This window comes from Syngnathus scovelli, chromosome 19 (genome assembly GCF_024217435.2).
Source record: "Syngnathus scovelli strain Florida chromosome 19, RoL_Ssco_1.2, whole genome shotgun sequence".
Taxonomy (NCBI): Eukaryota; Metazoa; Chordata; class Actinopteri; order Syngnathiformes; family Syngnathidae; genus Syngnathus; species Syngnathus scovelli.
In genome coordinates this window covers 3982840-4008521 of record NC_090865.1, presented here as the reverse complement: position 1 = coordinate 4008521, position 25682 = coordinate 3982840, and the positions used below count along the sequence as shown (strand labels likewise).

Sequence of the window (25682 nt, the reverse complement as noted above, 5' to 3'; positions counted from 1 at the left end):
GGGGAAGGGGGAACCTGGTCAAATTTGCTATATTTGATAAAAATACCATAAGAAGACACAGGAAAAGTAAACTGATGCTGTCATGAATGGTGCTGCCAAGCCTTACTGTGAGAAAAACTGTCTTGCTGAAGGACTCTTGGACATGATCATCATGCTTGAGGATTGAACTCACCACCTATTTTCTTTTGTTGCACCCACATGACAAATTCAAAATAAAAGGAGAGTGTGAGGAAAGATTTGGTGGGAGTTCATTTATTGCTGCTTTTGTCCCACCAGCATATTTAGAGATTGCACATCAGAGTAAACAGTCAGATGATAAATGATTGCTCAGTAGACTCGGCCCATTTGGTTTATAGCAACGTCATATTTTATTCTAATTTCCAATAAACAGAGAATATATCAGTCCCTTATTTGTACAAAAAAATACCTGAACAGGATACAATGTAGATCCAGGAGCTGTGTAGACACTTACAGAATATGAAGCAAAAGCACGAAAAAAAAAAAAAGAGAACATGAAACACAATTCAGGTGTGTACTTTTTGTCTTCTTCCCCATTTTCCTTTCCCTGACATGTTGATTTGAGCTTATGATGACTGAGCTTATGAAATCACTGTTGGACTTGTTTGGCTTGATGATAACTAGGTAGAAAATCAAGAACAAGTGGATGGATTGTATCAGAAAATGGAGGCACCACAACGCCGACTGCTTTGAGCTACTCTGAAACATTGCACCGACTGCCAAAATGTCAAAAGCCCCAAAGAATACACATCCATGAAAAGGTGATTTAACAAACAATATTCGCTGGAAAAAAAAAAAAACAATCGGTGACATCCAATGTAACATTTTCAGAGAAGTGTCCACTGAACATGACATTAAACAAACAGCATCAAATACGAGTATCGGGGCCACTCAAAGAAGAACAAAATTTGAATTACAAGTCAATCTAATAAAAGAAAAATTTTGAAATTTGTTATATTACCGTCACATTGCTACCCGAAATATCCTTCACTCACTGAAACAATTTATGATTTTTTGGTTGCAATTTCATTCTCATTAGTTTTTTCAATGAAAATTTGTGACTGTTTAGCGCCCACTATTTGCAATATTTTTTGGTAGAAAATATGTTGGTCCTTGTCCTAGTTTTCTTTTTCTCATTATATTATTTCTTGAAAATTTGTGGCTCTTATTTGGAAATGTTCTGACTTTTTTTTCCCTGAAATTAAGACTTTTTCAATTTATTTCTTTAAAAATGTTTCCCCATCTCGTGTTTGCGTCATTTTAACTTGAAAATGTTGGCAACTCTAAAGTCCTCTAAAGTCTTTTTTCCACTTAAGGTTCTAATTGTTTTCATCATAGGCCTTTTTACTATTTATTTCCTTTCTCAGTGTGACCCAAATACTAGTAAAGTTGGACACATGGCAAAAAAAAAAAAAAATCCAGTTTGATGTCTTAAAATAAAATTTCGAGCATGTTTAATTTAATACTGTATATAGTGTAGTATTTTGTGATAAGATAAAACTGATAAGCAAAATACACAACGTACACATCATCAACAAATGAATTAAGGACAAAATAGCATTCTTCATTTTACACGGCGTTATGGGCAAAGCATAACGGCCATACATAGTGATCTGTGACCTAAGGTACAGTGTTCGATCCCCACCATCGTCTTCACATACTCATTCATTCGGAAATCAAGGATGCACTAGACGGCTGGTTCATGTTGGACACAGTGATTTCATATGAAAACAAAAAAAGGTGGTGGGCGGGGTGGTGGGGGTGGAAAAAAAAAAGTGCCTACTGGTGTCTAGTGATGTGGTTCAACTCCCACCTCTTCTAATAATATGTGAATCTAAGGCATCACTTCACTTTCCTGACCTTCTGGTACTGTGTCTACAAGGCAAGTTGGATGACCAGCAGTTAACAATAACAGTCGAGCCATACTCACACACTCGCACACACACACACGCATTCATTCGCCACAGGCTCATAGCTTACAGGCTGGACACAGGTGGGAGCGAGAGGGCAAAGGGCAAGGGTCTGACGGGGGAGGGGGGTTCAAGCATTATCCAATCCCTGGAGAGAGTCCACCCCGGCTGGTCACGTGGGGGCAAAGTGACACGGCGCCGCGCCTTGTGCTAACCCTACTCTGGTACAAGATGGATTTTAGAAGGGGGGGGAGGTGGTGGTTAGTAAAGAGCTGGGGAAATGATTTTTGCAATATCTTTCTATGAGAAACACGAGAAGTCAACTAAGTGTAGTTTTTCCTATTCATATTTTATCTTTTATTAGAGAGGGGGGGTGGCTTTTGAGAAATTTTTGAATGAGCATGTTTTAGCCGACAGCAAGCTTAGCACAGTGAAATGTACGCAGCAGCAAGCCCAAGGAAAAAAAAAACCTAATGATTTGTGTATAGATTAAATAAAAAATATGAGCATTTTAGGTGGACTTTGTATGCCAGGCTTGTAGCTGGTCTCCATAAATTAGCATATAAGTGGCATGTATTTTCCCCCAAAATGTTTGTTAATCATCGCTGTGTGTGTGTGTGTGTGTGCATCTTCATATATGTGTTTCAATTGTGTATGTACAAGGCTCATTGTTTTTCACTTAAGGCAGGTAAAGCTCATTTGATTGTGTGTTTGATGCGCAGTCAGCTGAGTTTCACACTTCAAGTCTTTTTTGTTCATTTCCACGCATTGAAAAAAAAAAAGAAATCATGGGAGTGCTTTTCTTTGATTTGTCTCTTCTGAGCAGGGCGGGAGGCGTTAGTAGATGTCTCCGAGCATTTACTCTCACCTCAGGATCATTGATAATGTGCAAGCGAGCGAGCTGAGAACAGACTCGAGGGGGTGGGGAAATAAAAGCAAAATGACATTCACAAAGCCAACTAATAACCCTTTTCATTTCAAATGATCTCGGCGGAATTCGGACATTCCTCCTCCTCGTCCTAGTTGCACTTCCTTTCACATTCTTTACATGACAACAGTAGTGTGGCCGCGATGCTACGAGATCTTCCCAAACCTTCCGGAACGGCACTACATCATCCGCCGTGACTCTCTTCGCCTCCCCCCATTTTTTTTTTTTTATCCCATCAACTTAGATGGAGATCGACATGCATGTTTCTCCCAATTGAAAGAGGATGATGATGATTGATTGGTAGCCCCCCCCCTCCCCTCGCTCACGAGTGCAAACTAGTTCTGCATTGAATCGACAGTAATAAAACAGCATTAAAATGACATCAAGTAATCAAGTCTAAAAGAGAGGCTCGTCACGGCCTTCCTGATAAACATTCCTTTGTCCTTTCTGATAAGCCTCTGCTTGTTTTAGATCCTTCTCCTCACGCTTGACTTGATCCTGGACACAGCAGTAGAGCCACACACATGGGGTGGGTTAAGGTGGGAGTGGGGGGGGGTGAAGGAGGGGTGTCTTTTGGTGGAGTGGGCGGTGTCATGGTGTCAGCTTATCCAGACTGGACTGCACAGGTTGAGAAAACCTCCTGGATCCAAAGTTTGCTGGAGACCCGGAGGGATTCCCCTCCATCCCTGATGATCAATGAAGAAGAAGTAGGGTGGCGCTTCCTGCGCCACAGCTTATCAGGCCTGGGGGAAATAGGGTGGGGTTGGGGTTTAAGGGGAAGGAAGGAGAGCCATAGTTCACGAGCTTCCGTGCATCGTCACAAATGTTCCGGTCTCCGTGGCAACAATGCAAGAGTCCACAATTCGCAACATTCTGCGCCCCTTTCAAGCCTCCAAAAAAGCAATAAGGCGGAGAAAAAGCTCGGCTCACTTCTTCACCCAGACTCGACTCACCAGAGTGGATAGGTGGGATTCGGTGGGGGTGATTGGAGGAGGAGGAGGTGGGGGGGAGGGGGGGTTAAGGAGGTGTGCAAACAAAAAAATTGAAAGGGGTGTGGAGGAGTGTCACAAGGCCACGGCGGTGCACGGGTGTTTGAGCTTGCAGGGCAGCACTCCTCTGTTGAGCTGATAGAACTCCACCAGGTGGATCAGGTCGGTGAACTTGGTGGCGCCGTCGTCCAGGCTGAAGAACACCTGACTGTCTTCTTCGCACTTCACGCCACAAAATGGCAGAAGGAGGGAGGAGTTAGACGTTAACATTTTGGGAAAAGTCACAAAAGCAGTTCGAAATGGCTGTTTTTGGTTTTCAATTGGTGCAAAAATAAGGCTTCAATTTGCTAAGGAGCATAACATTGTGCTCTGGAGCAATGGAAAGAAAAAAAAAAGATCCTGTGATCTAATGAGGCCAGATGGACCATGTTCCAAAGCAATGGGCAGAGTATAAGAAGAGTCCAGTCCAGAGCTTAATCCCATAAGAATCTTTGGGATATGTCAGAGAAGATTTGTACACAGTGGTCCAACACTCTTATCTTTCATAGAAAAATGAACGCAAGCCCTGGATGGAAATGAATGTTGTGCGATTGCATAAGATTAGCGAGAGCAAGCCAAAAGGAAATGCTTGCTCTAATCAAAGCTAACGGCGCTCCATTGGCTGGCTTTTTGGCCGGCTAGTGCTTTTTCCACATTACGCAACACGACTATGTCCATTTAGGAGCATTTACCAAAAAATGAAACGCGCTTGCCAGTTAAAACACTTTTTTTTTTTCTTCAAACTGACGATAGCAACTTGATTTACTTTTGAATCCACCTTTATAATAAATATGCAAATGTCCAACTTCTTAAATTTACGTATTTCACTGACCGGCAATATTTGGAAGTGCTTGATCTTCTGGTGGTGGCACATGGTGAGCACAAAGGCCTTGGGGTTACTTTGACTATCCCGCAAGAGGAATAACCTAAAGGACAAGAGAGAATTAGAAATGTTTTGGAGAATAAACGACATGCTTGTGTTGACTGTGTGAACTGTAAACGCCGCAATCAATCATACCCGTCCACTTGGCCTTGTTGTATGATCATTTTGTGGGCTTCTTCTCTCATGATGCGACCGTGAAACCAAACCTGCGTCCTGTGGATGACTGGAAAACACGCACGCACATTAGCCCGCCGTAATAATCCGCGACGACACGCTTGACGTCGGCGTGCACCTGTGCTCAGAGAGGACGGGTGCAGGGGCGACGGGCTGCCCAGGACATTCATACGCTGACTCCGTTTCTACATAGAAAGAGCAGAGTGTGGAAAAATAACTGGGCTGAACCGGGATTATTTCATTCCTTTTCCTTTGCCTTACCCTCCATGTCTGCCCCTCCTCTAGGGCGGCGCTCTGGGCCTCCACGGGGTTGTCGATGACGCGGCCGGTTCGTCCCGAAAAGTCCATCGCCACCAGGGAGTTCTCTGACACGCTTCGCTGTGAGGGGACGGGTTGAGGAAAAGGGTAGGGTGGGAGCGGTGGTAAGGGTCGGCGGAGGGTGACGGAAGGTGGTGGGGGAGTGAAGCCAGAGGGGGGAGGGGCGGGACAAAGGTCAGAGGTCTAACAAGCCAGACACACTCACTGGGGCATGACAAATCCTGTCTGCACAGAGACCCACTTCAGTCCACTCCCAAATCACAAACGGCCCCCTTGGCTTACTGGCTTTGCTGCGGGAATCATTTTAATCAAGGGCAACAACTTTCAATTTGAAAAGACACAAACTTCCTGTCACGCACACAACTTTGGGGAACAACGAGTCGTCTGTGTGCAAGTCAAATCAATATCTGTCTAATCTAATGCAGATTTTCAATCTGGTGCTATTTTGCAGAAAGGCTCCATAATCAAATTAGAGACTCTTTACAGCAAATCGGCTTTTGATTTGGCAACTTATTACTGCCGCACTGTTGAGTGAGTCGGGTTCTCACCGTGCTAAGGCGCAATTAGCCTAACCAAGACTAACACAGTCACAGTCCAGTTAGAGCGAGGCATGTGAAGTGAAGTGAACAGCTCTGCAATTCATCAGCCAATTAATGGCTCAGTATGGACTGGCTGAGTGGGGAATTAGCATTAGCATTAGCATGCCAGTAAAGGGGATGATGTCACACAGCAGATCCTCACCACAGGCGTGGAGAAATGCGAGAGGTTCGTCTTCCTCTGTTGCGGGACGCTGTAGCTCTTATACAGGACAAGGCCATACTATAAAGACAAGACAGAGAAATAAATATTATTTAAAAAAATATATCGGGCTTAGTGAAGCCTTCTAAAAGTCCATTGGGTGACCTTTAGAAGTCTGAAGGCGGTCATCCAGCAGGTCCTGCTCTGCTCATCTTCAGCGCACAACATTTTCAGCTCCTTACAGTCCCCCCTCGTTTTACTGGGCTGGAAGAGAAAAAAAACGATGACATCAAGATTCATTCATGCATTATTCAGAAAAATGCAAAAAAAAAAAAACCAAAAGGTGCAATTTATAGTGTTTTTTTTTTTTTTTTTGCAAATAATGAGCACTCTTTTCAGGCGTCGGTGGTCAACTCGAGAGTTCACAGGGGGAGCGAAAGAGATTCGGTTACACCCTTGAGCGTTTATTGTACGTGCACAATACGGCGTTACACTCCTATAGCACACAAGCCCTTTTTTTTTCTCCCCTCCAGAAGCGATGAGGATCCTGCCAGCCCCTCGCGATGAATTAATTCACGTTACCATAGCAATAATACAGCCACCACCCGTCAAGTCAAATCCCTAACCCAATTCTGCACTGTCACCCCCGCTGACAGCATCTGACACGACGGTCGGCTCTCGCGTGCGTGTGCGCGTGTGTGTAAGTGAGCTCGGGGTGGCGAGGGGGGGGCGAGTCTCTGTACCATCCTGGCTTATCCCATTGGGCTTATCCCAGATCAGCAGGTGACCCACCGCAGATAACTCTTGGATTGAGGGGGGACACAGCGCTGTGTGTGTGTTTGAACCCCTGCTGGGTGGGTTTAACCCCTCTGTCCTTTGACCTCCCGACATAATACTTCCAAAGGTGACACAGGTACATCTGTTACATACCGAGTGACAATCCCAAGTTTCATTTGTGTATGTTGTTGCGTTACCTTGATGGAGAACTGGTAGTCGGTCGGGGCATTGTATAGTTTTCTGCCGGTAAAAATGGTGAAGATGTTGCTGTCGTCCAGGTCGGACAAGAGCTGCAGGTGTCGGGGTTCCTGTTTAGACCAAATGTTACAATATCCAATATTATTCTCCAAAGTTATGACTGACCAACACAAATATATAATTCCTATCCCTGGAATGCAAAATGAAAGCGAGAAATCTCGAAATCTGAGGATCTATGGGACAGCAAACGTGTCACGCCTAGGGACGGAATCCCGGTCCTGTGTCAGCACCTTGGTCAAGGGAACTTACTGGAAACTGACCTTTCTAACCAGGGATCTTCCTGCTGTGAGCCAGCCGCGCTAACCACTCTTTGACCATGCCAGTAAATGTGAATCATGCTTCAAATTAAACCTGGGAGTGGTGGAAGACGATGCATTCCGATGGGATACAATTATCCACGATTATCGTGTCAATCAAAACGGAGCGCTGGCCGACAGATCTCCTTCGCGTGAGCTTTCATGACATTATTCACGATTTTAAATATGAATGACCTTGGATGATCCTTTAGTGGAGAAATAGAGGCCTGAGCGTCGCATGAACATGTAGAGCTTCTTCCAGGACTTGCGTCCGGGTTCCTTCACGTACAGATAGCCCTGAATCTCCGGACAGCTGCTTGGATTCAGGAAGTTCTGTGAGCAAACCGCGGAATAACAACAATCATCACAAAGATGACATTTTCAATATTCCTCAATGCGTTGCTGTAGCACCAGCAGGCAAATGTAATTAGCAGATTGCAATGACTCTGCGTGAATGTTCATGCATATTTTTAGACAACAGATGTCCTTGTCCCAGCCTTCAGGAGGAGAGGAGACATTTTTTTTTCCTTTCTGGTTTCAAGGACAGGATTTGGGGCTCTCTGATTAAAGCAGGGGGGGAGGGGGGGTAGATAACGATTCACTTGCACGTGCGTGCAGCACTCTGTGTGCACTGAGTCATCCCTCCTTACCTGTAAGAGCTGTGATTGAGGGATTGTGCCATCAGAATCCTGACACCAAGCCACCATCTGCTCTGGAAAAAAGTTCTGCATGGAAAGAGAGAGAAAGAGAGTTGCATTGAAAACCGCTTTGAGTACGCACAAGCTATAAGGGGGTCACACTTCCCCATGTCTCTCTATTGTTGTGTGTGTGACGAGCACAAGGTCTCAGAGACGAGTGGTCAGGGTGAGAGAGGCAGATAAAGAAATTGAGACGGAGAGAGGTGGGGTGGGGGGGGAGGCACTTGAGCCTGAGAGTAGATGCAGTATGATCTCACCCGCTGATGTAATCCCCTTTAGCCAGCAGCGCCACTCTTAGTGTGATTGACAGGCTGCGGCCAGCACTCGGGTGTTTTAGTGCGCTCATTACCACAGAGCTGAGGTCACCTAAATCACCACGGCAATAATGTCACCGAAAAAGCTGGAGCGTCACCAAGAGCCGGGCCCCCATGCTGAGTCCACATCAGCACAGAGGTGACGTACCAGGATGGACTAAATTGTAAAGTGCCGCAAAATGAAAGCTTAAAAATATACGGCAAAAAAAAAAAAAATGCAAAATAAGCAATTTGATTGAAAAAACAAATTTAGCAAGACTGAGCCACGCAAATTGATGTGGCAGGCCGGATGTGGCCCCCGCGTCATGAATTTGACACCGATGGACTTGACACAATTCACCTTATTATGATACAGGAAGTGACTTTGGTGAGCTGCTTGGACATCCCGAGTTTCATCATTTTAATTCGCCACAAAGAACGGCAATGATCAAACGCTCCAACCGGAATCACCATGGTGAAGTGTGTGCGTGGTGCGTGCGTGTGTGCAGAGCTGCGTGCTGAAGCGAGGCAGTCACAGAAAGGTCAACATGGGGATGCGAGAGACTCACCAGGGGGTTCCTGAAGAATTCATATTTGGCATAGTTCTTCCTGAAGAGGAATTTGCTGTCGCTGCTCATGGAAGCTTGAACCTGAACCACCAGTTCGTGGTCCTCCAGGCATCTCTCTGACAGACGGACGGACAGACAGTGTGAGTCAGTGTTATTTTTGCATTGTGCATTCAAAATCTTGTATCATTTATGACCGAGAGGTGGATCAGCTCTGGCTCATTCAAACTTTTTTTTTTTTTAAACCCCCCCCTAACATTAAAACATGCAATGCTCATAAAATCTCCGCTTCCCACAATGACGAAATAAGATCGGAAGAGTTTAACCAAGCGAGTAACAGCAGCAAGAAGAAAAGAGGCACTGTGAGGCGGCGAGGGAGGAAAGCGAAGGTGGAGGGGAGGGAAAGAAGTGGCAAGCGATGGCGAGCGGGGGAAGGGGGGGGGGAGGCTTTGGCAGTGTGGGCATTGCAGGAAGATGATGTCATCTATTTAGGCTGATTGCCGAGAGCAGAGGAGCCATAAGCAAAGTGCACCAAGCCCGCAGACGAGCGAACGCGCATTTAAGAGCTCACGCGGGCCTAACGTGATCAGTCGTGCATATATATGTGTGTGTGTGTGTTAATGAGGAAAAGTACATGATCTAAGAAATGGATAGTGACAGGATGTTCTATGGACACACGCAGGCTTGAGTCATAATTCGTCCTCCCCGCAGTATGTCTCATTATCACACACACACACAAAGACAAACGACTGCATGCTAAAAATGAATGTGGCAGCGACGCATGGGTGGAAATGTTTGACCTCCGTTGTGCGGGGTGTGTGAGCAAGCGGGGGAATTTCCTATGGAGGGTTAAGTGCAAAGCGATTGGCCAGCCGTGCTAGGGGCTCGTCCGACAGAGATCCACGATTGGTTCCCCGCGACTCTGGTATGACGCTTTAGTCCAGGCCTCTCTGCATGCACCCCCCCCCACCCCGTTCCTTCTTTTTTTCTCTCCGTTGCTCCCTTTTTTCCTTCCCTCCCTTCGTCGGCTCACCTCACATTCCATCTCTCCAGTGCACTTTTTTTTTCCAGCAACGCAGATGAAGCAGCAATGCACAAAGCCATCCTTTGACTCTAAAAATACAAGTCTGGGGTAGTGGGAAAGCCTCATGGTAGACAAAGACGGGATCCGGGAGGGGGGAGGGGGGGGGTCGAAGTAATGCTCCGAAAGAATACGCTGTGCAAGTCAATGTTCTTTTTGTTATCTCCTTTTTTTGGTGTTATTATCGGGGGAAGGAAGCAGCGTGTGTTTTGGGGAGCAGCAAAATGCTTAATCCTGCTAGTGCCACCACGTATAGAGCGCATACAAACACTTGTGCCATGCTCAAGTGAACACACACACTGAGAGCACAAACGGGAACATCCCCACCCACGCAGACACACACCGGCCATCGTAACATGAAGGCCTTCTGATATCATTATGGGAGGAGTTTTATGTATGCATTACATCTATGATGAACATTGTAATAACATAAAATTAGGGCCGCGACGCATAATGAGTCTTTCCTAGGGTTGCGAAATAAAATGCTGCAAGCATTTCATCCGGGCCCATTATCCGACGAGTTAATTGTTTTAAATGATAATAATAAATCCAATGTTTAATCCACAAAGACCTGTAAAGGAGAATTCTTGAAAAAAAATGGCGTAATAGCACTTACCAAGGCCAAGGATGGGGTGGTGCTCCACCAGCGTCCAGGCGTTGTCGTCCACACAGTGGCTCTTGTAGACCAGGAGCTGGCACACGTCTCTGGCCGTCATGTCCGCCGGGATCTCCACCACTTTGCCAGCCCCATCCTCGCTCCACACCTTCACTATCTGAAAAACCACACATGGGCCGAGGGTTATGTTTGTCACAGGCTGGAAGACGTCTCGTGACAGTGGGACGGTGCGACGCGGCCTAAGCCGCATTTCAGAAAAATTCGACTATAAAAAAAAACAAAAAACCGATCGGATTCGGAACATCCATTTACCTTCATCGCCATGTGTTTGGCAAGTCCACTCTTAAAGTCCAGTTTCCTTTCTAACAGGAGAGTTTCTTATAAAAAAAAAAAAAAAAAAAACGCAGCAAAGTCCCGGAAACTGGCGCCTGCACGCTGGGTTCAGCCCTTTTGTCCACGGCTCAACCAAACTCTCTCACACGCACATCCCCGGATAAGCATGTAAACTTGCTTGCGCACATCGCGCAGTGACGTCTTTTCTGCCGCGCCGACACCGAGAGGGAAAAAGTAGAAAATATTCACAGTTGGAGGACATTTTGATTATGCCCTTAAAAAATGCCACCACCGGGAGCAGCGAGCGGGCACAGTTCAAAGCCAAAGCGCCGCCCATTGTTGCGCCATTTTGAACCATATCAACCAAGCGGCCAAAGCGACATTTAAACTGGCTGTAATTTTTGCCGGAGAGCGCCTTTGCTCCGCAGATAACCACGGAGCAGCTGCTTCACACCGCTCCATCTGCACGTTCTCACAAAAAAAAAACTCGCTCTCGCATGCAGCGCCCGACACGAACGCATGCAATAAATATGAGCGCGTGAAAGTGCTTGAAAAAACCACAGCGGCGACGCACATTAGGTCAAAGAGAAGGCGTTACATGTTTGCGTGGTTGTGTGTGTTGTCTGTGTGTGCGTGCATGCTCGCACACCTACGTAGTTCACATCCTGCGCCTAGAGCAGGCGTTGTGCTCGCAAACTCTGCTGCCCCGCACTGCACACAAAGCGAGCGGGAGCAACTGTTGAAAATGACATGAGACGAGCGGCGGAAAAAAAAAAAAAGAAGAAAAAGCGTTAACGGACCACTGGCGAGATCATGGCGAACAATGGCACCGCCGTTCGGGCGCCCAAAACGGCACAAAACACCAGAAGCACCATCACGGCGACGCTAAGAGAGCCTCCTAACACGAGCGAGGGAGGAGAAGAAAAAAAAAAAAAACATCACAGTGCTCCCTGCCCCTTCCGAAGCCCTAAGACTCCCTCCCTCTTCTCCTCCCACCCCCCCCAATAAAAAAGTGATTTCATGACGTGTGACTTTTGTTTGAGAAAACTTTTCGACACAAGAGGGGCAAACAAAAAGCAGCGGGGGTCTCCATGGCTGCACTTTGCCAACCGCGCACACACACACACTATTAAAGATGCACTCGCACATTTCCCGAAAAAGAATAAAACACAATAAATGCAAGTCTCTTACCTCCACAGCCTGAAAGAGGCAACAGTCTGGAGAGCAGGATGGCATTTTCACACTGAGACGCTCTCCAGTGACACAGAGAGAGAGAGAGAGAGAGCGAGGGAGGAGGTGGGGGGGGAGTCAGGAAGAGGGAGGGAGGGGCTGACTGGCAAGGAGAACACAAGCGAGGTAAGAGCGAAGGAGGCAAGCGGGGAGAAAGAGGAGGGAGGACGCCACAGAGGAGAGAGCGACTCGGCCGCGGCTAACTGAGGCTTGGATAGTGACGCCGAGTGATCCGAAGCGCTACCGCCAACCCGCTACATCCACCGGTACACCTCTCCCCCCGCCCACTTCTCTCCCCCTTCCTCCTCCTCGCGCTGGATTAACCCAGTGTGGCATTTTTTTTTCGGTCAGCCGCTACCTGTCGTGCACCCCGATATTCTTTCTTCGTGCCCTTTTCTCCACTGTCAGCTCCTTTCAACGATGACCTCATTCCCAAACACACACACATGAGGCTTAATGGACTCAAGTACAAAGCCAATCACTGTACACACGCATCCCTCACACTCTGGCTGCCAGGTTTTAATTTCCATCCCCTCCCCTGCCTCATATCCTCTTTCCCCTCAACAGCTGTGTGTGAAATATTACGCTGTGGAGGTTAGCGGTGGAGAAACATGTGTAACGCTGGAGCTTCGAGGCGGTTGATTTCGGGGCAATATGGATCAAGGCCGAGAGGGGGGTCAAGGGAGCGGGAGAAGGGGAGGCGGTTGCTCAGCAAATCTGCCCAGCTCGACTCGAGGCGGCGAGTTGGGGGTTGGGGGGGCTGAGCGAGAGTACAGAACAGAGAGCAATGGTGGAATGTCAGTAATGCAATACTGAGTCATAATCAGGCTCATGTGTAGCGTGCGGGCCAACACAGCTGGCCCCTAATACGGTGTGCATGAGAAGTGAGAGCCAAACCAGGAAGAGCAAATGTAAACCAAGATGGCTTTTTTTTTGGGGGGGGGGTCTTACTACAGCCTCTTGCATCAGGTTTGCACCCATCTGAGCTGATGTGTGGGAGGGCGGATCATGAGAGGATGAATATGGAGCGAACGCAAACAGCCGTGACCTTTACGAAACTTGAAATAGTTGCAAAAGGTAAAAACTTTACAAGACGAAATAAAGACTCCTCGACCCCCACCCTCCCCTGCACCGCTCGAACAGAGGAGGGTGAGCAATGTTATTGACCTCCTCCTCAATAAACACACACATGCACACACACAAAGTGTGCTCGGAGGATATTGGAGGGTCACGGACAGACACCTGCATGCATGGAAACAAAAGAACACACATAACAGTATGTCCAGGGGTCAGCGGTCAAACTGAATAATCTGGACTCGGGTCAGGACTGCTTGACCAAAAAGGTTTAGGGGCCCCTAAACCTATCAGGCTATTTGCAAACACACACAACACACACACATATATAATCATTCCATGGTGACAATGAAAAGTACAGCTTGTAAAAGAAATCTCAATTCAGTTGCAGCCGAGGGAGGAGGAGGAGGAGGAGGAGGAGGGGGCGAGGGCCTTTATCTGCAGATGCAATCTTTTTATGTAACATAAGAGCACAATGATGGATTCTCTCCTCTCTGCGTGGCAATAGAAAATCGACAAAAGCGCATCTATGATGGCATTCGAGCAAGATAGTCAGCTGACCGACCATTAGTCGCTGCCCCGAGGTTTATTTCTTAAATTCGAACGCTGACAATCGCGGGCTGGAAAAGAATCGGCGAGGCAAATTCTTTGGAGATATTCAATTACAGCGCACGGAGGAAAAAAGACGATCCTTATAGCTAAAAAATGCGGAGGATTTTGGAGCAGGACGGTTTGAACTGGTTTGAAAACAGTCGTCGTTGGAGAAGTGTCCGCCGCCGCCGCCCCGGCATCTTTCATGTCAAGGCAGACTGAGTTGATTAGCTCTGCAGACAGGGCCAAACTCAATTTCATCTCGCCAGAGGGCCGACACAAAGCCCGAGTGTCTCACCTCGCAGCGACCTGCCACTCAATTAAAAAAAAAAAAAAAGTCGAACATCGCGATAGACGGCTGTGTAACCGGCGTCACTTCTACCGATTCACGCGGTTCAACCGACGATCCAATTTTATCCGCCTTCGAACCGACCGTGACGTTGTATCTCCCTAACAATAGAGCTGGGCTTGCACATCTATGTCATTATGAGCTTATGCGGTAGAACAGGCTCTCTCTGCAATCATCGCACGCACACCACGCAGGGCAAGCACGCACACTCGTGCACCTGATCTGATTGCAACGGGTCAGCAGACCTTTGCGTGCAGGGGGGGGGGGGGGGGGGGGAACATCAGCTGACCGCAGACAAAAGCAAAGGGAAGAAGAAGTCCTCACCGCAATGACTCAGCGCTAAGATGCATTGTCGCAATCAATTCTGACATCGTGACGGGATGAGAAATCAGAAGATTGGATTTGTTCTAATTTTTTTTTTTTCACAATTTGGCTTTTGAGTTTGCTACACAAATAAATCCTCCTATTCACTCGTGCAACAATAGCGTTAAGGAAGATCTAATTTCCTGCCGGACAAAAGATCTTCAAATCCGATGTGGTGTCAGGGGGGGGGGGGGGGGGGGGGGGGGGGACAGTAATGCTACAAAAAAATATTTGAAGCCAATCCGATTCTATTGGAGCAACTTCCCAAATAGTTTTCCCAGTGGTGAGGCTTTTCTCCGCTCGTAATGCAATGTCCGTGCTCCCGAATAAAAAGCATGAATTAGTCACAGCCTGCACGCAACCTGACGCTCAAGTTGACCAATTCTTCCCGACGGTGACTGATCGGATTACCGTGCGGCAGCTACAAAAAAAAAAGTGATATTTACAGTGTAACGTTCAGACATGGTTCAGGTTGAGGAGGACTTTTTCCCTGGAGCGTATCTGCAAAAGCCGCAGAAGTTGTCACGTTATGTCGTTCATGGTGGGCCGCTCCTAATACCCCGAGGACAAATCCATTTATATTATTAGCAACGATGTCGACCATAAAGCTGTCATGTCACGCATATACCGGGCTATACTTATAGTGTAATAACTTAAGCTGATAATATGAGCTGCTTATCCCAGTGAGAAAGACTGAAGATTAGTGAAGAATGTTCAGATTCCAGCAGAACAGCTGGAGGGGGCAACCGTGAGAGAGATCCTGTGATAAAAAAAAAAAAAACCATGCCGATGCAAATACAAAACGCAACTATGTCTGAGGACCAAAGTCTGAGATTGTCATCTGCGCCGTTGCGTAAGATGGACTCGACGATCGGAACCCACCTCAGCCAGCAGGGGCGCCAATGGGTGTGTATTGACTATGATCGGAACACATGATGGTTACAGCGATGGGTGAAGAGAGCCAAGTAAATTGTGTAAAAAAAATATTAAAAACCAAATAAATAATATAAAATAAATACTAATATAAAATAAATAATAATATAAAATAGATAATAAAATAAATAAATAAGAAATAATTTAAATAAAAGATAATATGAGTGAATGCATTAACATTTGGGCCCACAAGACAGAATGAGCTGAGCTGAACAAAATGAAGACACAACAGGCCCTTTGTGCAAAGTGCAAGCTTGCTCGCTGACTGCACATCTTGTGAGATGATGTCAAGGAAATCGAATGAATGCGTGTATAATGCAACCTGGGAACACGACGAAACCTCTCGGTACAGGAGTGTGTGGAGCAAGAGAGAGCATTCGGAATAATTTTCATTATTCAGGGAGGGCATCCTGAAAAGGATGGAAAATTCCAAGGACAGGAGGCTCTGTCGGGGGAAGGAAGGGCAAGGCTATGACACACAGGCATGCTTTCACACACTCACACAATGACGCCAAGAGCCATCTTGAAAGCGTGTGAACCGGAAATGGACGCCTGTCTTGCCGGAGCGGGCAGAAGGATTCGCAAAGTTCAGACAGAGGCAACCTGCAGACATTCCCAGCCTTTGCTACGGAAGTCTGCATCCTGGAGACATTGCTCACCTCCTTCCACAGCAAAACATGCCTGTCGTGCATGTGTGTGTGTGTGTGTGTGTGTTTGATAATATACTACTTCCACTGTACTTGCAAAAAGACACATTGTGTAAGATAACCTGGGGTAACCTATGGTTGGAGGGAAGGCTGGGAGCATGCAAAGTCAACACGAGCTGCTCCGACCCGAACAAAACAGGCCAGTCAGCTGATCTCAAAGACACATCCACTCCCATGACTGCCGTACAGTTCAAATAATAACAAGGGAGGGGAAAAAAAAAAAACATTTTCAAGTGGCTTGTGAGCACCTACGTGTTGGTCAGAGGCCTCGACGGGGCTGAGAATCGGCGAGCCGGTCGGACTGCAGAGCTCGGGGAAAGGATTGGGAATTGCAGGGAGTGAAGCAGGGCGCAGATTCTGCTCCTCGCGCAGGCACCTGCAGGGGGAGACACGCGCACGTTTACGCTCGGGTCGCCGTCTTAGCTGACTTGTGAAACGGCTGAGCGAGAAAACGCAAGGTCACGGAACGCTCGCGTGACCTTCTACAATCCTGAAACTCCAACAAATTGTAATGCAATCGTGGAAGCCGTACGAGGAAGCGTTCTACCTGACGGCCTGGATGTGCATCGGCTGAGAGTACCGCAGCCTCTCCCTGGCGGGTGCGGAGGGGGGCGTGTGTCGACGGACGGCGGGGCCGTGCCTAACGAACGGAACGTGCATAATGTGGTGGGGCAGGTGGCCGTTGTTGAGAATGAGAGCCGTGTCGGCCGTCGTCGAGTAAACGCTCTCCATGTTCATCTCGTTGACAAGCTTCTCCAGATCCACGTCGTCGTCTGTGAGAAAATAGCGAGTGTGAATGACAGTGGGAGCTGAACTTTAAAAACCAGAACCGCAAAAACCTGAGAGGTCATTTTAGCAGGACCAAAAAAAAGAAAGAAATTCAATGTCCGAGATCCTTTTGACCGATGGGTGTCCCAAACCAACACCGCACAGAATTCCTGGCATGCCTACTGGCGGAAAAAAAAAAAAAGTACAGCAACGCTCAGCAGACTGAGCGTAACAACAAAGTAGAACACCAACACACTCGCTCGCAGGGGCAGCCGAGGACACGGTGTCCAGTATGCGCTGCTGATGTGCATGTAATTATACATGAGACTCAAAAACGTACAACATCTGCAGCCTGGAACGTGAGGGGAGAGGGTGAGGGGCAAAAAAAAAAGCGGCTCTGTACTTAGAACAGCGGGGCGTCAGCTCAGCGCGGATCACAAAGAAGTATGCATGACGAACACGGAGGGTAAGTAGAGGACACAAGGTCATGTGATGTTCAAGAGAGGGACATGGGTTAGGAGGTGAAGGGCTGATGAGGACAGCAAGCGATGGCTCTTACGTAACGCTCGAGGATGGATGTTATTATCCCCCTGCTGACAACTTTATACGCAAGACGAGTTCGCTCACAATGTCGACGGAAGCCCTTTTAATTTTTTTTTTTTACATATGAGAATACCTGAACTGTTTGGAAGCTAGCTGTGAAATTTTGAAACTGTTTCTTAAAAAGATGGATGACATATTGACCAATATGACACTTTTTGGCTTGGGCCAGGGAACATACAACATTTTTCTCTCCTTTTTTTTTCCTTGGATGTTTAGGAACGACAGTCTGTCCGGCATCTGGCTACAAAAGCTCCTGTGCAAGAGCAGCCAGGACATTCCAGTCAGATCCCAGGATACAGTGAATGAGTGCTCTCTGTCCTTGGCAGAACCAACCTGCAATCATTGATGGGCAACGAGGTAACAAAATTAAAATAAAAAAGCACCGGTATGAACTTTGACCTCGGCTACCTTCATTAACCTGATTCATGCTTCTTTAAACAAAAACGTTTCATTCCTTTTTGTTTTAAATATGGGATTATATTGGATTATTACCGCCCTGACCTCTTGCCTACTTCCTCCACTATGTCCCCTGATTTGACCTACAGGCCTAAATAAACACTCTCGCCGAGTCACGGCGCTGTCTCTGTGGGCTATGTTTACAACACACTCGCGCAAGCATGACGAGCACACACCGGCGAACTCGAGGGAAGAAGACGAAGAGGTCGCGGGGTGTACGATTTACAACGTCTCCTCGGTTTCCAGGCATTTCCACGATGACTGAATGGATTTCTGAGAACGGCGCGGGAAAGCAACTTTTACTATGCGTGTAATGTGTTCAAGAGGTTATCAGTAACGGGGGGGGAGGGGGAGCAAGGGCAAGAGAGATATAAATTTAATATTTGTCGAAAAGCTCTACATCTGGACAGCAGAGCTTGCAATGAAGAAGGATGACAATGTCCAAGTTGGAAACGAAGGAGGTTTGGCAAAACTATTTAACATGCAGGAAATGGAAAAAGGAAAGAGGAATGTGTCATCCATCATCATGTACTTCAAATTTTGGTCGTAGACAGGACAGGAGAGTTACCATGGTGATGTGGCAAGTTTGGATGGGCCGAGCGCTGAAAGCCTGGAACAATCAGCTCCTCGGGCCTGCGAGAGGAACCGCGGTCCATGCCCTCCTGCCAAATAAACAAAACAGGCAGAAGAGAAAAAAAAAAAGAGAAAAGATGTTTTTTGAAGCGAGCGTGTCACAAAAGGCCACGCGGTGGTGTCGGATGTCAGATATTTAAGTGAAGCGAAAAGGCGGCGGGTTATTTTCACAGCGCCCAGACAATGGACGGGTTCACGCCTCTGCTCTGCTCTCGAGGAACAGCGAGTGACACAAGGGCGATACTTTGACCCCTGTAGCGCTGTGACTTTGCGACCCCTTTGACCTTTTTTCTCTCCGTCTGCCTGTCACACACCCCGACACGTATGACGCTTACTCCGGGGAGATCAATCGCTCTTCGAGCACACTTTAAGCATCACTCATAGTCAAGTTCCTCACGCGGTGGGTAATTCGACGCAGCCAGGCCACGAAAGCTGCCGAGTAACGCGAGACAAGAAAGCCAAAACAACAACAAAAGAAAACACATCTCGACTTTTCGTGGAAAATGAAAAATTGTTCCCTGGAATTGCTCGTGGCCAGATGGCCCGCCGCGAGAGCGCGCGCGCGCAAGCATGCATGCGGGATGCTTCGAAAACATCTATAAAAGCCCAAAGTACGATTTATAGCTCCGAGAAGTAGCAGCCAAAAGCTTTCCAAGGAAGGCAACTTGACTAGGCTGTCTGTTGGATGCGGCATGTCGGCAGGCTTCAGCAAACTCTTTCAGAGCCAGATCAGGACCTCCGAATTTGAAATGCATCCAATGTATAACCGTGCGAGTGTGCACGTACGGCGTGGAAGCCATTTTGTCGAGGCGGAGCATCAAATCTAGGATAGCACTTTAAAGTTACACGTCGACAAACTTAGCTCGTCTAACTTAATTACATGTCGTAAAACTGCTTTATTTATATGCAAACTCTGCAATTATTCTATTTTTTTTTCATTAAAAAGCAACAGTTTTAAGGTGGGGCTGGAACAAATTAATGGGATTTCAATACATTTCAATGAGGAAGAATGATTTGGTTTTTATTTTAAGTTTCTAGCTTGTTCACGAAGCAAATAAAACTTGTTCTACTTCCTCTCAGCCAACCAACTGCTGTACTTACTTGAGAGCATAACCACAAGGCTGAGCGCAAAGTGTTGCCCGGGCGACCAACGCGCACAGCCGCTAACCTCTGACCTCAGAGTAAGGGGAAGAAAGAAGGAATTGTAGTCCGAGCTCTGAGACAGATCACACATGTCGGACGTTGTCGGCGCTCGGGGAGACTTTTTTTGAGCGAGGCGACGTTGGTTCCTTCTTTGTTTCTTCGGACCCCGTTCGGGGGTATATAACTCGGGCTGCGGTTTTGCACGCACGTTTACGAGCGCGTTTGCACGCGAAGACGGCAGTTGATTGACGCTTCCACTGCCTCCATCCAAACTTCTCACTGTTATGACAGACTTGAAGAAGACACACCTGGAATGCGGCCCAGACTACCAAAACATGCCTGCAGTCATTTTTTTTTTTGTGTTATGCAAGGAATAAAAAAAAAAAAATGGAGTCTTATCAATACACAGCCTACACAGAGACTCGGTGGGGTGGAATGAATGTGTGCCATGCTGTGTCATGTCAGCCTCTACATAAAACGCACACATAGCAATGCTACGACCCACTTCTCTCCTTCAGACTAAGTGTTTTTTTTTTTTTTTTCCTCCACTAGATGCAAGCTAGAGGAATGTTGCTCTCGACGGGGAGTCAATTGACTATTCACTGCAGTCTTACTGGTGCAGAACTGGAACTTTCCTGGAAGCTAACACCAACCAATGTCATTTAATGACCCCTCAAATAGGCTCAGCTGTTAGTAGTGACCTTCCATTTACCAAAGGAGGAGAAAAAAAAAAAAAAAAAAAATAGTGAGAGGCTCAGCCACCTCTTACAAAACCGACAGCTTTCGGGCCCGTGGCGTAGCAAAGCTGCAAGCTTGTTATTGTTGTTGTGCCCTCTATTTATAGATTCTCGCCGTGCTCCTTAGAGAAATTCTTTGCATTACTGGTGGTTGAAGTGGAGAAAATCCTACAGTCGAGAAACAAAAGACTCATTCTGCAGGAATTGGACGTTGATTGCTAAGTAAGAAGACTCTCGCAACTATTGCGGCGAAGGATAAATCGACGGACCCGGAAATTCTACATTGAACTCTTGATGCACTCACCTGATAGTTTGAGTGACACAGGAAGTAGTCAGGGCCTCCCGCTAAGGCCATTGTGTTGGTTCAGCGGCCCCTCGCACGGGAATGGCACCAACTGGTCTGGACAGCACCCTGCCCAGAAAGCAGAATATTCAATTGAAAGCAAAAAAAAAAGCAGATTTAAAAATAAAAAGTGATCCAATATTGTAAGGGGAAAAAAAAACACCTCCAGGTGAGGGATTTATGTTTTAACACTGAGCAGAATTCTGTGTGTGTTTGGCATATGCTTGAAGAAAGACGACGGGAACCGAACCCAACACCCCGCTCGTTCCCAAAGAGAAAACAAAAGTCGGCATGTGCGAGTAAAGGCGCATGCATGGATGAACATGTGCACACCAAATCCAAAGTAAACACGGCCATTGTGCGCGACGCACACACAAGTCAGTTCCTAAACAATGCCTGGGGGCTTAAGACTAAATAAGAACCCCCCCCAAAACTCTCCATCACCTCTCGACCCACCCTCTTCCATAGCAACACATGACCACTCACCACCTGCAGATTGCATGGCAAGGCAAAGGGGGGAAGGGAGGGGTCCGCAGAAAGAGGGGAGGGGTCAAAGGGAACTTGAAATGGGAGTGTGCTATTTTAACTGCACCACGTAGCATTATCTGTTGTGAGTAAGCAGGGGGCAAGTTACAAGTACGTGAGAGGTTGTGTTTGGAAAGCTGATACACACACGCACTTAGTGTCCTCAGACTAGTGAATTTATCACTTATTAAAATGACATCTGCATGCTGGAGATTTTTTTTTTTTTCTAATTCGTTCATGTTGATGTCTCTATAAAGGCCGTTGCGGTTCACTCCCACACGTCCGATCTGGCGTCCAACTTGAATGGAAAACTGGCACATTTGAAAGGCAAAGCACCTCATGAACAAGATTTTCTGTGAATTCAAGAAAGCCCAAGTTGTGAAAGGGATACTTCTCCAGCAAACAAATCTTTGCGAGCAAACATACAGATTGCTCCACACTCAACTCTCACTAGCTCCTCTCACTTGCTTGGCACCACTTAATTGTTCTTTTTATTTCTGGTATTTGAAATTGAAAATTGAGCAAACTCCGACTGACCAAGCATCTCTAGAGGGATTGTATTCAACCTTTAAGGCGCCACTGTATATCTCACATGTTGCAGCAAAGGCTTATGAGTCTGTTGACACCAATCAAGCGGCTGGCCAAAAGGGCAAGCCGCACTGCTAATAGGCTTTGAAAGTGAAGCCAAAGCTCAAAGTGCTTGACATTTGCTGACATTTGTGGTTCCTTGTGCAGAGAATGGGACTAATTCAGCTTTACTGGGTCGAACGGGGGAGAGCCTGAGAATTAACTGGGTCGTGAGGGCACTTAATAATGCCACACGTGTGGCTCCCGGATCAAGTCGAGTCAAAATGATTCGAATCGAAAAATTGGATTTAAAAGGGTGCGAGTGTATCGTGAACGGAATCGTTCCATTTCGAGATATTTACAGTACTGACAAGTTGATTCACATGTAAACTCATTGCATCATCGCCTACCGAGCTGAGCTGAACAATTCTTGGAAATTATGAACGATTAAAATGTTTGGCATTGGTCTCTTAGTTACAACAAGTTGTGACATCCGCCTGCACCTGCACAGCTCACGAGTTATAAGTGGACAAGCCTAGTCTTAAGCCTTAATGTCACCTGATCTTCAACATACCGTAATGCAAGGGGGGGAACTTGGTTATGTGACTATTGTGCTGAGATTAGACTTTGCATTCTCATAAAAAGACGTTATTGTGTGTTTTGAACTTCTGAACGGGGCATCCCTTAATTCTGACCTGACTCACTGAATCGAGTTCAAGTGAGGTCGCAAAGCAAATGAACTGTTACATCACAAATAATGTTGATAATTAACGATGTGCGAATACTCAAATTGAATAAAAATATTAGAATGTCATTTCCTGAAATAAAATGCGTTTAGCCATAACCTATGTAACCAGAATTTCAAAACAACCTTAATTGGTGCACCCAAAGATACTATTTATAAATATGATGCAAATGTTCAAAATAACCTGTTGTCATTCATGCAAAAGAAAATTAGCTTTGTGTTAAAAAAAAGTGCATATTTAATACAGAATGACCGAGTACATACATTTACTTTGGCTGTGCAGCTATTTTTGACAGCAGCTTAATGACAGACAATTATTGTGCCCTGCAAGCTTCCAACGTGCCGTATATCCATCAATTACACAAAAAATGCACAAAAACGTGACGCAAAGAACTTAATTTCTACTGTTTATCAAGTTTTTCAATCTTCCAATGCATTCTCTTTCAAGCGCGCTAGCTTGTGCACATTTCATTGCAGCTAAAGACGAATGTAAACAACACGTTTCTCCATTATGCAATTCTCCATGTCACTTTAAACACAAGCACGTCATTCGTGTCACACGCGGCTAACGTCTCGCTTGCTAACGTGCAACATTTCAACCCCTGTTTACTTTTAAAATGCACCTTCAAAGAGTTCAAAGCTAAAGTTGCTAAGTTCTTACGGTTGAGAAAAAGCGTCGGGAAGACGTTGCAACGGTGTCCGGGGAGGAGCGTCGAAGGAGCCGGCGAGTCTCGAATGTCCTCCTATGGATCTCCACACGGTTTTGCCCCCTCTTCCTTCTTCTTCTTCTTCTTCTTCCTCCTACCCACCCGAGAAAACAAACTCTTCACCTTGTGCGCTTTCCTCCCTCCTGCCCTACCCACCACCAACCCAGAGGCGCTCTCCTCCTTGGACGCGTGAACGCGCGCGCTCACGCCTTCCTAAATTCGGGCACGCGCACTGACCTCACCACCAGCTGGGAGTTCAACTCTTTGGTCCCACAATTGCAAGATTTAAAAATGCAGTTTTGAATATAAATTTAAAATCCAGTTAGAAACTAACACTGAAAATGATGCCACACTTTAAAAGTTCATTCATACAAATAGTTTTGTTTAACCATTTGTTCCGTTTACTATGTTAAATATTGAATCATCCACACGATTGCGCAATCATCTCTTGCAGCAATGTTTTTTGTTCCGCACACGCGTGTTTAGCCTTCGATCTATGACGTAATATTGCATTACATGTACACTGCTTTCCACCACAACAGAGAAAAAAGCATCACTAAATGTTCCCAGCTCTCCAAGTATCATCTGCAGGCCAAAAATTATTTAGTCGTATCTATGATAGACAATCCTCGACATCTCCTCCTCTTTCAGGCATCCATCAGTGGTTACATACACTGTGGGCCAATCGCAAGACTTCTGAACTCTCCACCCTAGCCGTGGAAGAACACGTGCTCGGCTGGCTCGCAGATAATGTTGCGAGCCGGTTACAAAGCTAATCATTTCCTAACGTCTATTAAGGAATAACGGAGGTCAGCGTTGTGTGTTTGGAACAATGATGTCATAAAGTGACAAAGACAAAAGGTTACTTTAAAGCACTTTGAAGCAAAACGCTCGCTCGCTCGCTCGGGTGACTCCGGCATCCCACCGCTCGCTCTGTTTGTTTGCATTCATAGGTGGTGTGTCATAAAGTTACGCAATGACACAAACAGCTTGATCATTCTCACCAAAATGGGTCAATCCACAAACACATGTGCTGTGTTTTCAAAACATAAGAGAAAGCGTGATTGCATTTACAATGACAACAAAAAAAAATTGGGAAATAGATAAGCGGGACAGATGTGGTGGAGGTTCGCTCAAGGCCGAAGGAGGTCCACGAAAAAAAATTGGGTCATGACTAGGTCTGTTAGCAAAAAAAAGTTTTTTCTTTTTCTCAGGGAAAGGCAGTAAAGAATAAGGAAACCCTAAACAACCATGCCAAACTCATTTCATTACAGCATGAGTCATTTTTCAGGGATTAAAACAATAAAATAACTTTTTTTTTCTTCTTCATGTCGTGGCTTTGCTAAATTATCTGGAATCTAGTGTAAAGACTTTTTTTATGACATTCCCTCCCCTACTTTAACTACTACCCTGAAGTCATGTCTTTTAGATTCGGGCGAGTCAAATGAGGTCTTTTATAAAAAAAAAAAAAAGTGTGAGGCACTTTTTTCCAGATCAAACAGAGAAAATATGAATAAGATGTACAAGGTAGTACATTTGACCGCAAGCTCAGATGTTGCCAGGTGGATATTTGGTTTGGCCCGGGCGCATAGGATGGAACGCCACCCTTCCATCTGGCACCGATGCCCGGATTGAGTTTTGAGGAAAGCATGAGCAATGTTCCACCGGCACCTGCAAGTCTTTTCTTTTATGAGCATACAGGAAGTGTGTGTGTGTGTGTGTGTGTGTAGGGGGGGGGGCAATAATCATTTCAGGAATTTAATTTCTCCTCAGCTTAATCACTCGCTGTGCACATAAATAAATCCTCGGTGATTCAACTGGCTTTGCCAACTAAGGAGAAATAAGGTAAAGGGTGGATTACCGATTTCAGCACTTTTCTTATCAGTATTTATCACGCTTTTATTAGAGGGGATTTTTATTTGCGCATTTTTGTGGAATAACATTAAACTATCAGTATAATTACAATTCACATAAAAATCTGACAGGGTGAAGCAATTGCAACTCCGATGTACCGTATTTTCCGGACTATAAGGTGCACCTAAAAACCTAAAATGTTCTCAAACGCGCCTTATAGTCCGGTGCGCCTTATATATGGACCAAATTCCTAAATTTAAACTAGCCCGAAGCATTGTGTCATGAAACCAATCATAAGTGGCCCGCTGAAGACTATGAATCATGAATCAAAAAGACTATGGATCATTATTTTGTGATTATAAAGTAATTTGTTGCGTCTGAAGTTGAAATATAAAAGATAAAATGGAGAATGATTTGATTTGGATTAAAAATCTGACAT

General features: G+C 46.0%; 1 protein-coding gene and 1 long non-coding RNA gene across 5 annotated transcripts; one reads left to right on the top strand and one right to left on the bottom strand.

Moving 5' to 3' along the window:
* Positions 1-344: 344 nt before the first annotated feature.
* LOC125986788 (growth factor receptor-bound protein 10-like) lies at positions 345-23581 on the bottom strand. 4 transcript variants are annotated; one of them, XM_049750663.2, is made up of 17 exons: positions 23344-23581; positions 20807-20914; positions 18558-18651; positions 16710-16935; positions 16415-16538; positions 10583-10739; positions 8889-9004; positions 7979-8053; positions 7524-7661; positions 6972-7082; positions 6163-6261; positions 6001-6078; positions 5203-5319; positions 5060-5126; positions 4903-4990; positions 4717-4810; positions 345-4067 (listed from the first exon to the last, which is right to left on the bottom strand). In XM_049750663.2, exons 2-17 carry the CDS (start codon positions 20855-20857, stop codon positions 3921-3923), a joined length of 1782 nt encoding a protein of 593 aa, XP_049606620.1. In that variant the 5' UTR covers positions 20858-20914; positions 23344-23581; the 3' UTR covers positions 345-3920. The 4 variants fall into 4 exon arrangements, with proteins under 4 accessions (XP_049606620.1, XP_068505035.1, XP_049606623.1 ...); XM_068648934.1 differs by lacking the exons at positions 18558-18651; positions 23344-23581; XM_049750666.2 differs by lacking the exons at positions 16415-16538; positions 16710-16935; positions 18558-18651; positions 20807-20914; positions 23344-23581 and adding an exon at positions 12107-14134.
* On the top strand, positions 16932-18105 carry LOC125986789 (uncharacterized). Its single transcript, XR_007487777.2, has 2 exons — positions 16932-17396; positions 17750-18105. It is a non-coding gene; the product is annotated as an uncharacterized lncRNA (long non-coding RNA).
* Positions 23582-25682: the final 2101 nt, after the last annotated feature.